The following is a 14,949-nucleotide window of genomic DNA, read 5'->3' on the forward strand; positions in this document are numbered from 1 at the left end:
CCGTTTACCTGACAAACATGGCTTAACGATCAATTAACAAGCTTGATTGAGTTGTTACGTTCAGATAGAAATAGACCATGTAGAACACATGTTGATTCTTATCAAGTTGGTGGGCAGGCAATCTTTTCTACTCCATATATTGCATTTATATCTGTAATGATTAACCCTAATGGTCTCAGATCAGCAGTAGAAAGAAGTAGGCCTAATTATTTTAGGTGTAATCTTCAAAGATATTAGGGGGAAATAAACACTGTACCCAAATCCACGTTTTACAATGCTCCTGGGAAATGGGTAGGCCTCCACCTATAGTCCTTCACAGTTTTACAGCTGTGATATATTTATTTATTTACATAGATCACATACATAAATAAATATGATAGCTGTAGGTAGCGTTGAGATAAAATTCCCATATTCTATTGCTACTAACATAAATCCTAATATATCATGTTTTCCTCATTTGCTCTGTAGGAGGTTCGTCATATGAAGGACATTCAAGTGGATGTGACCCCTAACCTGCAATAGGGGCTCAGTGAGGTGACAGACATCCTGTAATGGATCTCCAGCTAGTGTCTGAGGACCTGGAGAAGGCTGTGTCTACAGCTGTGGGGCAGGACAAGCATGGTAACCTAACCTCACTGTATGAAGGATTTTATTGTTATGGATAGTCATCTCCAATCTGTTCAAATATCACTGTTGTTGATAACACACATTACCAAAATGATTCACACTTGTCTTCCTATTTCCACATAATCTGTCATGGTTCCCCACCCCAACAGGGCATAAAACCAACCTCTCTTTATTGCTACTGCTAATACACCCAAATCCAACAGCGTTCGAGTATCTTATTGCTTTTCTTCTAACCCTGAATGGCAACATTTTATCCTAGTACACAAGCATGTCACTTTATCAATCCACACCCACTCTACTGCCGCATGGCCACTGCGGCTGAGACTTTCACCCTCTCGTTACAGGTATAGCAGGTAACCAACCCCACCCGGGTCTTACCCCCTAGGACTTACCCTTTGCAGGTACCTGCCTGCTCGGGCTTACCTTCTGGGACTCAACCTATTCCGGGACTCGACCGGTCGTAATACAATGGGACTACTGAATAAGCTCAGGCTTTCTAGGTTCGTACCCTATAATTGGTTCAGCCTACGACTCTCATCTCCCCAAGATGCCAGAATTAGTGATAACGGGTGTAGGAACTGTGCCTACCTTGTTTCTGTTTCACTGATTCGGAATCTCTAGTTCGACTGCAAATCGCGGTGAACCCTGCTCGCAGTGCCAACTGTTAGGTTCTAATTCTCAGAGTAAAAACTCGACGGACACTATGAATGCTTGAACCAAGTTTATTCTTCCCAGAGGGTCAAGACAGCTGCATTAGACAAAAAACATATTCACACAAGCACTGATATTTAATCCTCTCTCCTATGCTGAGTCTCCTCCTACACATCTAAACAGTCAATGCATCTCTGTTGCTAGACAGAACCTTAGTGATATCTGTTCTTCCTCACTTCATCTGACCTGACCGCTACCCCAAAGTGCTCACTCCTCCCCAACTCAAGGCTGACATGGTGATTGGTACCAGACTGTGTGTCTTCTCATCCCAGAGGATCCCACCCATAGGATGCCTGATGGCTAACAAAAACATATCCTGACATAATGTAAACGTTATACATTAAGCTCTCTCCCTCAGTGACATGAATTCGTAGATTTCATATTCTCAGAACCCAACAGTAGGTTTTAAGGTGTGGCTGCATGTTTGTCGTGGACGCATCGTCACTCTTGATGTTCTTTTTCCAAGTCTGAACTGGCCGGTCTTCTCTTTCCTCGACTAATTGAAACCTCAGGGACAGACATCCTGAACGAATCTGATGTCAGAGCTCCCATCAGCCCTCTACACCTCGCTGTGAGTAAAGCCTACCAGCTCCTGTAGTGGTCTCCATATGACAAATGGCACCCTATTCCCTATTTAGTACACTACGTTTGATCAGATCCTTATAGGCCCTGATCAAAAGTAGTTCACTACATAGGGAATAGGGTGCTATCTGGGATGCAAGCATGGTGTAGATTTTCCACAAGAAGTTGACTGTCCAGACAGACTCACACACCATATTCCGATCTATTCCTGATTAGTGTAAAATACATGCATATTCCACACAGTGATGATGAGGATGATTTCCTTATTTTGCCATTTGAGTTAATCGTAGTTGGCTGTACGCGCTCACACACAGAAAGAGAGGGGGAGGCTTGTTCTGATCTAGGGATGGGGCCATTGAAATACTAGGGATGGCTTTGGTGTGGGATCTAGCATGGAATATAAATTATGCCCAAATATACCTATTATGATTCCTTATTATTTAATTGATTATAAATTATTCAAATCCATTCTTGTCTCCCCTCCCTTCCCTTCCTCCTAGGCGGTGACTTTTCACGAGGAGTGCAGCACAGTGCCAGCTTCCTGGTTCGGGAAGGTAAGGGGCGGAGCCATGTCCACCTGGTGGCGGCGTCCGGACACATCGGGATACTGGGGTGGCTCCTACACACCGCCCAGTCAGTGTGGACCCTCCCCGTCATCACAGACAACCAGGGCTACACGCCACTACACTTGGCCTGCTACAACGGTATGTACTGGACAGAGGGACAGCGAAGTGGGCCAGAGGCCACAAACAAATACACACATAAACATAGCGTGTCTTAAATCACCACAGCCAGCTTCAGCAGGGCACGAACCGAGACAGTCCGCACAGGAACCTTAAGAGTCCCTCAGACAGAGAAAGAGAAGAGGGAGGGATAGGGGGAGGCACAACAGGCCCACACTCATCCTCTCATACCACCAGGTTCCCTTCCAGCAGATACTGCACTTCAGAGGAACTGCTGCTGCTATACCCCATCTTTACCTTTACCCACAAAGGTCCTAAACGGTAGAAAGTGTCCGGCCAACAGACAGACGCACACCTTATGACGGCAATAACCTGTAGTCCAAGGGGATAGTAGCACTTCACTGAGAGCAAAACAGACAGGGACCAAAAGATGTGGAAGAAGCATTTTCAAAACCTGTTTTGACTGTAGAAATTGGGCTGAGTGTTTGTGCTGAGAAAAGACATAAGGAGTGATGTTTCATTTAAGTTTCATGAGAGTGATTGTCATGTTTATCCGCACACTAAGACAGTCAGAACGCACCTAGCCTCTTGTCTGTAATCCATGTGGGAGGAGGGGAAATCATACATTCTGTATGAACAAATATTTTTATAAAATCATTCATGTCTTTTTTTATTCCCACAGGCTCTGTGGGAATAAAAAAAATGGTAGCATTTGCTCTGATGAGTAATTGTAAAGATTTAATGCATCCCAAAAGGAACCCTATACTGAATAGTACACTACTGTTGAACAGGGTCCATAGGGTTCTGGTCAAAAGCAGTGCCATTTAGGATGCTGGTATGTGAACAACAGGACTTTTTGATGGGACATATTACATTATTAAACCTACCTGTCCTTTGGCCTCTAGAAAGTAAATGATTCATTAATGTATTCTTTCTTGTGATATTTATGTCATCATTTTGTGCCTTCGTTAGTTACTGAGGGGAGGTTAGGAGAGTAGGGGCACCTGTATGAGTGACGAGAGCTGGTTTTACATGTAAGCATTCACTAATAGGAAACCAAGTCAGTTAGGAGAGAAGACTAGTAGACACCCAGCAGAGTAATTGAAATGCAAGTTGTCAACCGTGATATTAGTTAGCACTGACACCATTAACCCCGATTCTAGCAACATCCTCATATGTACCAACCCCAAACACTCAGTTACACAACCATCAAGTTAAAATGAACTAGAACCCATTCCACATCATGTCAAATCAAAATAACATCAAATGTATTTATATAGCCCTTCGTACATCAGATGATATCTCAAAGTGCTGTACAGAAACCCAGCCTAAAACCCCAAACAGCAAGCAATGCAGGTGTAGAAGCACGGTGGCTAGGAAAAACTCCCTAGAAAGGCCAAAACCTAGGAAGAAACCTAGAGTGGAACCAGGCTATGTGGGGTGGCCAGTCCTCTTCTGGCTGTGCCGTGTGGAGATTATAACAGAACATGGCCAAGATGTTCATAAATGACCAGCATGGTCAAATAATAATAATCACAGGCAGAACAGTTGAAACTGGAGCAGCAGCACGGCCAGGTGGACTGGGGACAGCAAGGAGTCATCATGCCAGGTAGTCCTGAAGCATGGTCCTAGGGCTCAGGTCCTCCGAGAGAGAGAGAGAAAGAAAGAGAGAAAGAGAAAATTAGAGAGAGCATACTTAAATTCACACAGGACACCGGATAGGACAGGAGAAGTACTCCAGATATAACAAACTGACCCTTGCCCCCCGACACATAAACTACTGCAGCATAAATACTGGAGGCTGAGACAGGAGGGGTCAGGAGACACTGTGGCCCCATCCGATGACACCCCCGGACAGGGCCAAACAGTAAGGATATAACCCCACCCACTTTGCCAAAGCACAGCCCCCACACCACTAGAGGGATATCTTCAACCACCAACTTACCATCCTGAGACAAGGCCCGAGTGTAGCCCACAAAGATCTCCGCCACGGCACAACCCAAGGGAGGGCGCCAACCCAGACAGGAAGATCACATCACCCCTCCTAGGCACGGTATGAAAGAGCCCTAGTAAGCCAGTAACTCAGCCCCTGTTAATAGGGTTAGAGGCAGAGAATCCCAGTGGAAAGAGGGGAGCCGGCCAGGCAGAGACAGCAAGGGCGGTTCGTTGCTCCAGAGCCTTTCCGTTCACCTTCACACTCCTGGGCCAGACTACACTCCATCATATGACCCACTGAAGAGAAGGTTGAGACCGGGTTTGCGTCTCTCACATGGGTAGGCAGACCATTCCATAAAAATGGAGCTCTATAGGAGAAAGCCCTGCCTCCAGCTGTTTGCTTAGAAATTCTAGGGACGATTAGGAGGCCTGCGTCTTGTGACCGTGTAGGTATGTATGGCAGGACCAAATCAGAGAGATAGCAGTAAAACCTTGAAATCAGCCCTTGCCTTGACAGGAGGCCAGTGTAGGGAGGCTAGCACTGGAGTAATATGATATATTTTTTGGGTTCTAGTCAGGATCCTATTTAGCACTAACTGAAGTTTATTTAGTGCTTTATCCGGGTAGCCGGAAAGTAGAGCAGTAGTGCATTGCAGTAGTCTAACCTAGAAGTGACAAAAGCATGGATACATTTTTCGGCATCATTTTTGGACAGAAAGTTTGATTTTTGCAATGTTACGTAGATGGAAAAAAGCTGTCCTTGAAACAGTCTTGATATGTTCTTCAAAAGAGAGATCAGGGTCCAGAGTAACGCCGAGGGCCTTCGCAGTTTTATTTGAGACGACTGTACAGCCATTAAGATTAATTGTCAGATTCAACAGAAGATCTCTTTGTTTCTTGGGACCTAGAACAAGCATCTCTGTTTTGTCCAAGTTTAAAAGTAGAACGTTTGCAGCCATCCACTTCCTTATGTCTGAAACACATGCTTCTAGCGAGGGCAATTTTGGGGCTTCACCATGTTTCATTGAAATGTTCAGCTGTGTGTCATCTGCATAGCAGTGAAAGTTAACATTATGTTTTCGAATGACATCCCCAAGAGGTAAAATATATAGTGAAATCAATCGTGGTCCTAAAAACGGAACCTTGAGGAACATCGAAATTTACAGTTGATTTGTCAGAGGACAAACAATTCAGAGAGACAAACTGATATCTTTCCGACAGATAAGATCTAAACCAGGCCAGAACTTGTCCGTATGGACCAATTTGGGTTTCCAATCTCTCCAAAAGAATGTGGTGATCGATGGTATCAAAAGCAGCACTAAGGTCTAGGAGCACGAGAACAGATGCAGAGCCCCGGTCTGATGCCATTAAAAGGTCATTTACCACCTTCACAAGTGCAGTCTCAGTGCTATGATGGGGTCTAAAACCAGACTGAAGCATTTCGTATACATTGTTTGTCTTCAGGAAGGCAGTGAGTTGCTGCGCAACAGCCTTTTCTAAAAATGTTGAGAGGAATGGAAGATTCGATATAGGCCGATAGTTCTTTATATTTTCTGGGTCAAGGTTTGGCTTTTTCAAGAGAGGCTTTATTACTGCCACTTTTAGTGAGTTTGGTACACATCCGGTGGATAGAGATCTGTTTATTATGTTCAACATAGGAGGGCCAAGCACAGGAAGCAGCTCTTTCAGTAGTTTAGTTGGAATAGGGTCCAGTATGGATCTTGAAGGTTTAGAGGCCATGATAATTTTCATCGTTGTGTCAAGAGATATAGTACTAAAACACTTGAGTGTCTCTCTTGATCCTAGGTCCTGGCAGAGTTGTGCAGACTCAGGACAAATGAGCTTTGAAGGAATACGCAGATTTAAAGAGGAGTCCGTAATTTGCTTTCTAATAATCATCTTTTCCTCAAAGAAGTTCATGAATTTATTACTGCTGAGGTGAAAGCCATCCTCTCTTGGGGAATGCTGCTTTGTAGTTAGCTTTGCGACAGTATCAAAAAGGAATTTCGGATTGTTCTTATTTTCCTCAATTAAGTTGGAAAAATAGGATGATCGAGCAGCAGCAAGGGCTCTTCGATACTGCACGGTACTGTCTTTCCAAGCTAGTCGGAAGACTTCCAGTTTGTTGTGGCGCCATTTCCGTTCCAATTTTCTGGAAGCTTGCTTCAGAGCTCGGGTATTTTCTGTATACCAGGGAGCTAGTTTCTTATGAGAAATGTTTTTAGTTTTTAGGGTTGCAACTGCATCTAGGGTATTGCGCAAGGTTAAATTGAGTTCCTCAGTTAGGTGGTTAACTGATTTTTGTCCTCTGGCGTCCTTGGGTAGACAGAGGGAGTCTGGAAGGACATCAAAGAATCTTTGTGTCATCTGTGAATTTATAGCACGACTTTTGATGTTCCTTGGTTGCGGTCTGAGCAGATTATTCGTTGCAATTGCAAATGTAATAAAATGGTGGTCCGATAGTCCAGGATTATGAGGAAAAACATTAAGATCCACAACATTTATCCCATGGGACAAAACTAGGCCCAGAGTATGACTGTGACAGTGAGTAGGTCCAGAGACATGTTGGACAAAACCCACTGAGTCGATGATGAAAGCCTTTTGGAGTGGGTCTGTGGACTTTTTCATGTGAATATTAAAGTCACCAAAAATTTGAATATTATCTGCTATGACTACAAGGTCCGATAGGAATTCAGGGAACTCAATGAGGAACGCTGTATATGGCCCAGGAGGCCTGTAAACAGTAGCTAAAAAAAAGTTATTGAGTAGGCTACATAGATTTCATGACTAGAAGCTCAAAAGATGAAAACGTCTTTTTTGTTTGTTTGTACATTTCAATTTGCTATCGTAAATGTTAGCAACACCTCCGCGGGATGCACGAGGGATATGGTCACTAGTGTAGCCAGGAGGTGAGGCCTCATTTAACACAGTAAATTCATCAGGCTAAAGCCATGTTTCAATCAGGCCAATCACATCAAGATTATGATCAGTTCATTGACTATAATTGCCTTTGAAGTAAGGGATATGACATTAAGTAGCCCTATTTTGAGATGTGAGGTATCATGATCTCTTTCAATAATGACAGGAATGGAGGAGGTCTTTATCCTAGTGAGATTGCTAAGGCGAACACCGCCACGTTTAGTTTTGTCCAACCTAGGTCGAGGCACAGACACGGTCTCAATGGAGATAGCTGAGCTGACTACACTGACTGTGCTAGTGGCAGACTGGCTAACAGCCTGCTGCCTGGCCTGCACCCTATTTCATTGTGGTGCTAGAGGAGTTAGAGCCCTGTCTATGTTGGTAGATAAGATGAGAGCACCCCTCCAGCTAGGATGGAGTCCGTCACTCCTCCGCAGGTCAGGCTTGGTCCTGTTTGTGGGTGAGTCCCAGAAAGAGGGCCAATTATATACAAAATTCTATCTTTTGGGAGGGGCAGAAACCAGTTTTCATCCAGCGATTGAGTTGTGAGACTCTGCTGTAGAGCTCATCACTCCCCCTAACTGGGAGGGGGCCAGAGACAATTACTCAATGCCGACACATCTTTCTAGCTGATTTACACGCTGAAGCTATGTGGTGATCTCTGACTGTTTCATCCTAATATCGTTGGTGCCGACGTGGATAACAATATCTCTATACTCGCCAGTTTGAGCTTTAGCCAGCACCATCTTCAGATTAGCCTTAACGTCGGTTGCCCTGCCGCCTGGTAAACAGTGTATGATCGCTGGATGATTCGTTTTAAGTCTAATACTGCGGGTAATGGAGTCGCCAATGACGAGAGTTTTCAATTTGTCAGAGCTAATGGTGGGAAGCTTCGGCGTCTCAGACCCCGTAACGGGAGGAGTAGAGACAAGAGAAGGCTCGGCCTCTGACTCCGACTCGTTGCTTAATGGGGAAAACCGGTTGAAAGTTTGTCGGCTGAATGAGCGACACCGGTTGAGCATTCCTACAGCATTACCCTCCAGAAACCGTGAGAAAGTTGTCCGGCTGCGGGGACCGTGCGAGGGGATTTATACTAACGTTACTATCTGTACTTACTGGTGGCACAGACGCTGTTTCATCCTTTCCTACACAGAAATTACCCTTGCCTAACGATTGCGTCTGAAGCTGGGCTTGTAGCACAGTTGTATCCTCACCGTAAGGCGATCGTTCTCCTGTATGAGTACAGCGACTGCAATTAGAAGGCATCATGTTAATGTTACTTAGCTTCGGCTGTTGGAGGTCCTGACGAACCATGTCCAGATAAAGCGTCCGGAGTATGAGGATTCTGTGTTATGCACTATAGCCCGTTACCATATGTGATTTAATATTATCTGCTGTTGGCTTGTGTGGATGTATGTATGTGTTATGCAACATAGCTGACTTGAACCCTTGTTAACAGTTTCAGGGCCATGGGCCTTTCTCATGATGGAAAAATACATAACATGAAGGCCGGACCTGTGCAATGAGTTGGGGGGGGCACATTCAGAACGTAGTGTTGCGAGAACAGTCTTGTTAGATAACAGGAGCCAGGTGCCTGATAACTGCATATCTACACAGCTACAACGACTGACCGCTGAAGCGCTTAGAGGGCTGGGACCAGCCTCTGCGCCAACAATCAACGATTGGGCGTGGTTTAGACTCACCCAGCCTAGTCTCTACTCTGACAGGCCGGCTCGGAAGCAGGAACTACTTCTGTCAGAGTATTAAATATCTTTGTCAGGAACAAGTCAGTTCTGTTTTGCCCTGCGAGGTGGGACAGAGAGCCCGTATATACGAAAATTGCATTTACCACTTACTGCTTAGCTAATAAAAAATACATAGCATACGTCGGTGCCTCATTTTTATATTTTTCCTGATACCAGATTCGAATTGACGCAACCCTGACACGAGGGGAAAAACCAAAAATATAAACGGTAATTATAAAGTAAAAACCGTAAAGTTGTCATGTAGCAAAGTAGGCAACAAAACACACAGCAACACGTAAACAAGTCTGCAAGTTGTGACCGGAAATGGCGTCAAAATGCTGTGTGAGGTATCATGTGATGCTACTAGCATAAATGGACCAACACTGAGCAAATGTAGCTTAAGTCAAATGGTAATTTAAAACACAGGGGTCAGAGTAATATTGCTGGCGCATGGATATAATGCAAAATAAATGTTGCCATCACCCCAGTTACTCAAGTCAGGTCATAGACCTCAGCTCCAAGTAGGAACCACCAAAACAATAAAGAGGACACAAGTATTACAGTTAAGTTTATTTGAGCCAAAACAAGCAAATGCAGTTACACACTGGACTAGAGTACCCGTTAACTATTGCATGTCCCACGTCAGATATCCATGGCGTCGTCGCCGGACGGGCCGGTGGCAGCTACAGAGGTGGCGTCGTCGCCAGACGGGCCGGTGGCAGCTTCAGAGGTGGCGTCGTCGCCAGAGGACGGGCCGGTGGCAGCTACAGAGGTGGCGTCGCCAGAGGACGGGCCGGTGGCAGCTACAGAGGACGGGCCGGTGGCAGCTTCAGAGGTGGCGTCGTCAGAGGACGGGCCGGTGGCAGCTTCAGAGGTGGCGTCGTCAGAGGACGGGCCGGTGGCAGCTTCAGAGGTGGCGTCGTCAGAGGACGGGCCGGTGGCAGCTTCAGAGGTGGCGTCGTCAGAGGACGGGCCGGTGGCAGCTTCAGAGGTGGCGTCGTCAGACGACGGGCCGGTGGCAGCTTCAGAGGTGGCGTCGTCGCCGGACGGGCCGGTGGCAGCTTCAGAGGTGGCGTCGTCGCCAGAGGACGGGCCGGTGGCAGCTACAGAGGTGGCGTCGCCAGAGGACGGGCCGGTGGCAGCTACAGAGGACGGGCCGGTGGCAGCTTCAGAGGTGGCGTCGTCAGAGGACGGGCCGGTGGCAGCTTCAGAGGTGGCGTCGTCAGAGGACGGGCCGGTGGCAGCTTCAGAGGTGGCGTCGTCAGAGGACGGGCCGGTGGCAGCTTCAGAGGTGGCGTCGTCAGAGGACGGGCCGGTGGCAGCTTCAGAGGTGGCGTCGTCAGACGACGGGCCGGTGGCAGCTTCAGAGGTGGCGTCGTCGCCGGACGGGCCGGTGGCAGCTTCAGAGGTGGCGTCGTCGCCGGACGGGCCGGTGGCAGCTTCAGAGGTGGCGTCGTCGCCGGACGGGCCGGTGGCAGCTTCAGAGGTGGCGTCGTCGCCGGACGGGCCGGTGGCAGCTTCAGAGGTGGCGTCGTCGCCGGACGGGCCGGTGGCAGCTTCAGAGGTGGCGTCGTCGCCGGACGGGCCGGTGGCAGCTTCAGAGGTGGGCGTCGGTCGCCGGACGGGCCGGTGGCAGCTTCAGAGGTGGCGTCGTCGCCGGACGGGCCGGTGGCAGCTTCAGAGGTGGCGTCGTCGCCGGACGGGCCGGTGGCAGCTTCAGAGGTGGCGTCGTCGCCGGACGGGCCGGTGGCAGCTTCAGAGGTGGCGTCGTCGCCGGACGGGCCGGTGGCAGCTTCAGAGGTGGCGTCGTCGCCGGACGGGCCGGTGGCAGCTTCAGAGGTGGCGTCGTCGCCGGACGGGCCGGTGGCAGCTTCAGAGGTGGCGTCGTCGCCGGACGGGCCGGTGGCAGCTTCAGAGGTGGCGTCGTCGCCGGACGGGCCGGTGGCAGCTCAGAGGTGGCGTCGTCGCCGGACGGGCCGGTGGCAGCTTCAGAGTGGCGTCGTCGCCGACGGGCCGGTGGCAGCTTCAGAGGTGGCGTCGTCGCCGGACGGGCCGGTGGCAGCTTCAGAGGTGGCGTCGTCGCCGGACGGGCCGGTGGCAGCTTCAGAGGTGGCGTCGTCGCCGGACGGGCCGGTGGCAGCTTCAGAGGTGGCGTCGTCGCCGGACGGGCCGGTGGCAGCTTCAGAGGTGGCGTCGTCGCCGGACGGGCCGGTGGCAGCTTCAGAGGTGGCGTCGTCGCCGGACGGGCCGGTGGCAGCTTCAGAGGTGGCGTCGTCGCCGGACGGGCCGGTGGCAGCTTCAGAGGTGGCGTCGTCGCCGGACGGGCCGGTGGCAGCTTCAGAGGTGGCGTCGTCGCCGGACGGGCCGGTGGCAGCTTCAGAGGTGGCGTCGTCGCCGGACGGGCGGTGGCAGCTTCAGAGGTGGCGTCGTCGCCGGACGGGCCGGTGGCAGCTTCAGAGGTGGCGTCGTCGCCGGACGGGCCGGTGGCAGCTTCAGAGGTGGCGTCGTCGCCGGACGGGCCGGTGGCAGCTTCAGAGGTGGCGTCGTCGCCGGACGTGCCGGTGGCCGCTTCCGAGGGCCGGTGGCCGTCGTCGAACGGACGGGCCGGTGGCAGCTTCAGAGGTGGCGTCGTCGCCGGACGGGCCGGTTGGCAGCTTCAGAGGTGGCGTCGTCGCCGGAGGGCCGGTGGCAGCTTCAGAGGTGGCGTCGTCGCCGGACGGGCCGGTGGCAAGACTTCAGAGGTGGCGTCGTCGCCGGACGGGCGGTGGCAGCTTCAGCGGTGGCGTCGTCGCCGGACGGGCCGGTGGCAGCTTCAGAGTTGGCGTCGTCGCCGGACGGGCCGGTGGCAGCTTCAGAGGTGGGCGTCGTCGCCGGACGGGCCGGTGGCAGCTTCAGAGGGTGGCGTCGTCGCCGGACGGGCCGGTGGCAGCTTCAGAGGTGGCGTCGTCGCCGGACGGGCCGGTGGCAGCTTCAGAGGTGGCGTCGTCGCCGGGACGGGCCGGTGGCAGCTTCAGAGGTGGCGTCGTCGCCGGACGGGCCCGGTGGCAGCTTCAGAGGTGGCGTCGTCGCCGGACCGGGCCGGTGGCAGCTTCAGAGGTGGCGTCGTCGCCGGACGGGCCGGTGGCAGCTTCAGAGGTGGCGTCGTCGCCGACGGGCCGGTGCAGCTTCAGAGGTGGCGTCGTCGCCGGACGGGCCGGTGGCAGCTTCAGAGGTGGCGTCGTCGCCGGACGGGCCGGTGGCAGCTTCAGAGGTGGCGTCGTCGCCGGACGGGCCGGTGGCAGCTTCAGAGGTGGCGTCGTCGCCGGACGGGCCCGGTGGCAGCTTCAGAGGTGGCGTCGTCGCCGGACGGGCCGGTGGCAGCTTCAGAGGTGGCGTCGTCGCCGGACGGGCCGGTGGCAGCTTCAGAGGTGGCGTCGTCGCCGGACGGGCCGGTGGCAGCTTCAGAGGTGGCGTCGTCGCCGGACGGGCCGGTGCAGCTTCAGAGGTGGCGTCGTCGCCGGACGGGCCGGTGGCAGCTTCAGAGGTGGCGTCGTCGCCGGACGGGCCGGTGGCAGCTTCAGAGTGGCGTCGTCGCCGGACGGGCCGGTGGCAGCTTCAGGGTGGCGTCGTCAGAGGACGGGCCGGTGGCAGCTTCAGAGGTGGCGTCGTCAGAGGACGGGCCGGTGGCAGCTTCAGAGGTGCGTCGTCGCCGGACGGGCCGGTGGCAGCTTCAGAGGTGGCGTCGTCAGAGGACGGGCCGGTGGCAGCTTCAGAGGTGGCGTCGTCAGAGGACGGGCCGGTGGCAGCTTCAGAGGTGGCGTCGTCAGAGGACGGGCCGGTGGCGTCGTCAGAGGACGGGCCGGTGGCAGCTTCAGAGGTGGCGTCGTCAGAGGACGGGCCGGTGGCGTCGTCAGAGGACGGGCCGGTGGCAGCTTCAGAGGTGGCGTCGTCAGAGGACGGGCCGGTGGCGTCGTCAGAGGACGGGCCGGTGGCAGCTTCAGAGGTGGCGTCGTCAGAGGACGGGCCGGTGGCAGCTTCAGAGGTGGCGTCGTCAGAGGACGGGCCGGTGGCAGCTTCAGAGGTGGCGTCGTCAGAGGACGGGCCGGTGGCAGCTTCAGAGGTGGCGTCGTCAGAGGACGGGCCGGTGGCAGCTTCAGAGGTGGCGTCGTCAGAGGACATGTGCCTCAGCTTCTCCTCAGAGGACAGGGCATCATTTGCCGGAGAACTACCATGGTTTGGAGAAGCTTGGGATTCTACTTCATTGGTCTCTAAATACTCTTGAGAAAAAACAAAAGGAACAGTTGGGTATTCTACAGCAACACATCTGTTCTACACGGTCTAGGCCAAATTGCTAATCGAATTTTGAGCAACATGAAGCCAACAGTTTTCAAAGTATATGTTTCAGGCCGTACCTTCTCTGGTTTGTTTCGCGTCAGACCCTATGGATCGGAGCAAGGCCAGGGCATGCACAATGGAGACGTCATTTGATGACAGCTCTGAAAAATTTAGGTTTAGGTACACAAGCAAAAGGTTTGACAACATTATTTAGACTGAGTTACTCTATGCTGTTGAATGAGTGTCAAACACAGCAGCACCATAGACAGTGACAAAGAACATAGCTAGAAGGGTTGTGGAAAGAAACACTTACCTCCAAGTCTCCTCTGCAGAGAGACTTGATCTTGCTTCTGGGACTTTCCAACAGGGTAACAAGAAACTGAGGAGAAAGTGTTGACAGAAGTTGAGTTCACACAAAATAGCTACATATATTAATAGCAGTGAAGAATAAAAGATGACCAACGCGGAAGATACAGACAGTCAAATATTAATACCCAACTTATAAAGTTAAGCATATTTACCAAACAAATCCCTTAAACATTAGTGAACCAACCTTTGACAACCCCCACAGTCATCACAACGAGCAGCAATTCTCTCACACCTCCCATGATCATGAAAATAGTCTGTGTTATCAACAGGTAATGTCTTCCCATGGCCTGTATGAGGCTTATATAGGCCACTAATGACCGTTTACCTGACAAACATGGCTTAACGATCAATTAACAAGCTTGATTGAGTTGTTACGTTCAGATAGAAATAGACCATGTAGAACACATGTTGATTCTTATCAAGTTGGTGGGCAGGCAATCTTTTCTACTCCATATATTGCATTTATATCTGTAATGATTAACCCTAATGGTCTCAGATCAGCAGTAGAAAGAAGTAGGCCTAATTATTTTAGGTGTAATCTTCAAAGATATTAGGGGGAAATAAACACTGTACCCAAATCCACGTTTTACAATGCTCCTGGGAAATGGGTAGGCCTCCACCTATAGTCCTTCACAGTTTTACAGCTGTGATATATTTATTTATTTACATAGATCACATACATAAATAAATATGATAGCTGTAGGTAGCGTTGAGATAAAATTCCCATATTCTATTGCTACTAACATAAATCCTAATATATCATGTTTTCCTCATTTGCTCTGTAGGAGGTTCGTCATATGAAGGACATTCAAGTGGATGTGACCCCTAACCTGCAATAGGGGCTCAGTGAGGTGACAGACATCCTGTAATGGATCTCCAGCTAGTGTCTGAGGACCTGGAGAAGGCTGTGTCTACAGCTGTGGGGCAGGACAAGCATGGTAACCTAACCTCACTGTATGAAGGATTTTATTGTTATGGATAGTCATCTCCAATCTGTTCAAATATCACTGTTGTTGATAACACACATTACCAAAATGATTCACACTTGTCTTCCTATTTCCACA

At 50.7% G+C, this 14,949-nt stretch overlaps 1 protein-coding gene across 1 annotated transcript; it reads right to left on the reverse strand.

Annotated features, from left to right (window-relative positions):
- Window positions 1–9,099: 9,099 nt before the first annotated feature.
- Window positions 9,100–14,202, reverse strand: LOC116364626 (polysialoglycoprotein-like). The gene is made up of 8 exons (XM_031817655.1): window positions 14,070–14,202; window positions 13,830–13,895; window positions 13,594–13,677; window positions 13,164–13,458; window positions 11,217–11,614; window positions 10,869–11,150; window positions 10,043–10,797; window positions 9,100–9,120 (listed from the first exon to the last, which is right to left on the reverse strand). The coding sequence occupies exons 1-8, from the start codon at window positions 14,167–14,169 to the stop codon at window positions 9,100–9,102; spliced, it is 2,001 nt and encodes a 666-aa protein (XP_031673515.1). The 5' UTR covers window positions 14,170–14,202.
- Between the last annotated feature and the right edge of the window lie 747 nt (window positions 14,203–14,949).

The sequence above is a fragment of the Oncorhynchus kisutch genome, unplaced genomic scaffold, assembly GCF_002021735.2.
Source record: "Oncorhynchus kisutch isolate 150728-3 unplaced genomic scaffold, Okis_V2 scaffold1112, whole genome shotgun sequence".
Classification (NCBI taxonomy): Eukaryota; Metazoa; Chordata; class Actinopteri; order Salmoniformes; family Salmonidae; genus Oncorhynchus; species Oncorhynchus kisutch.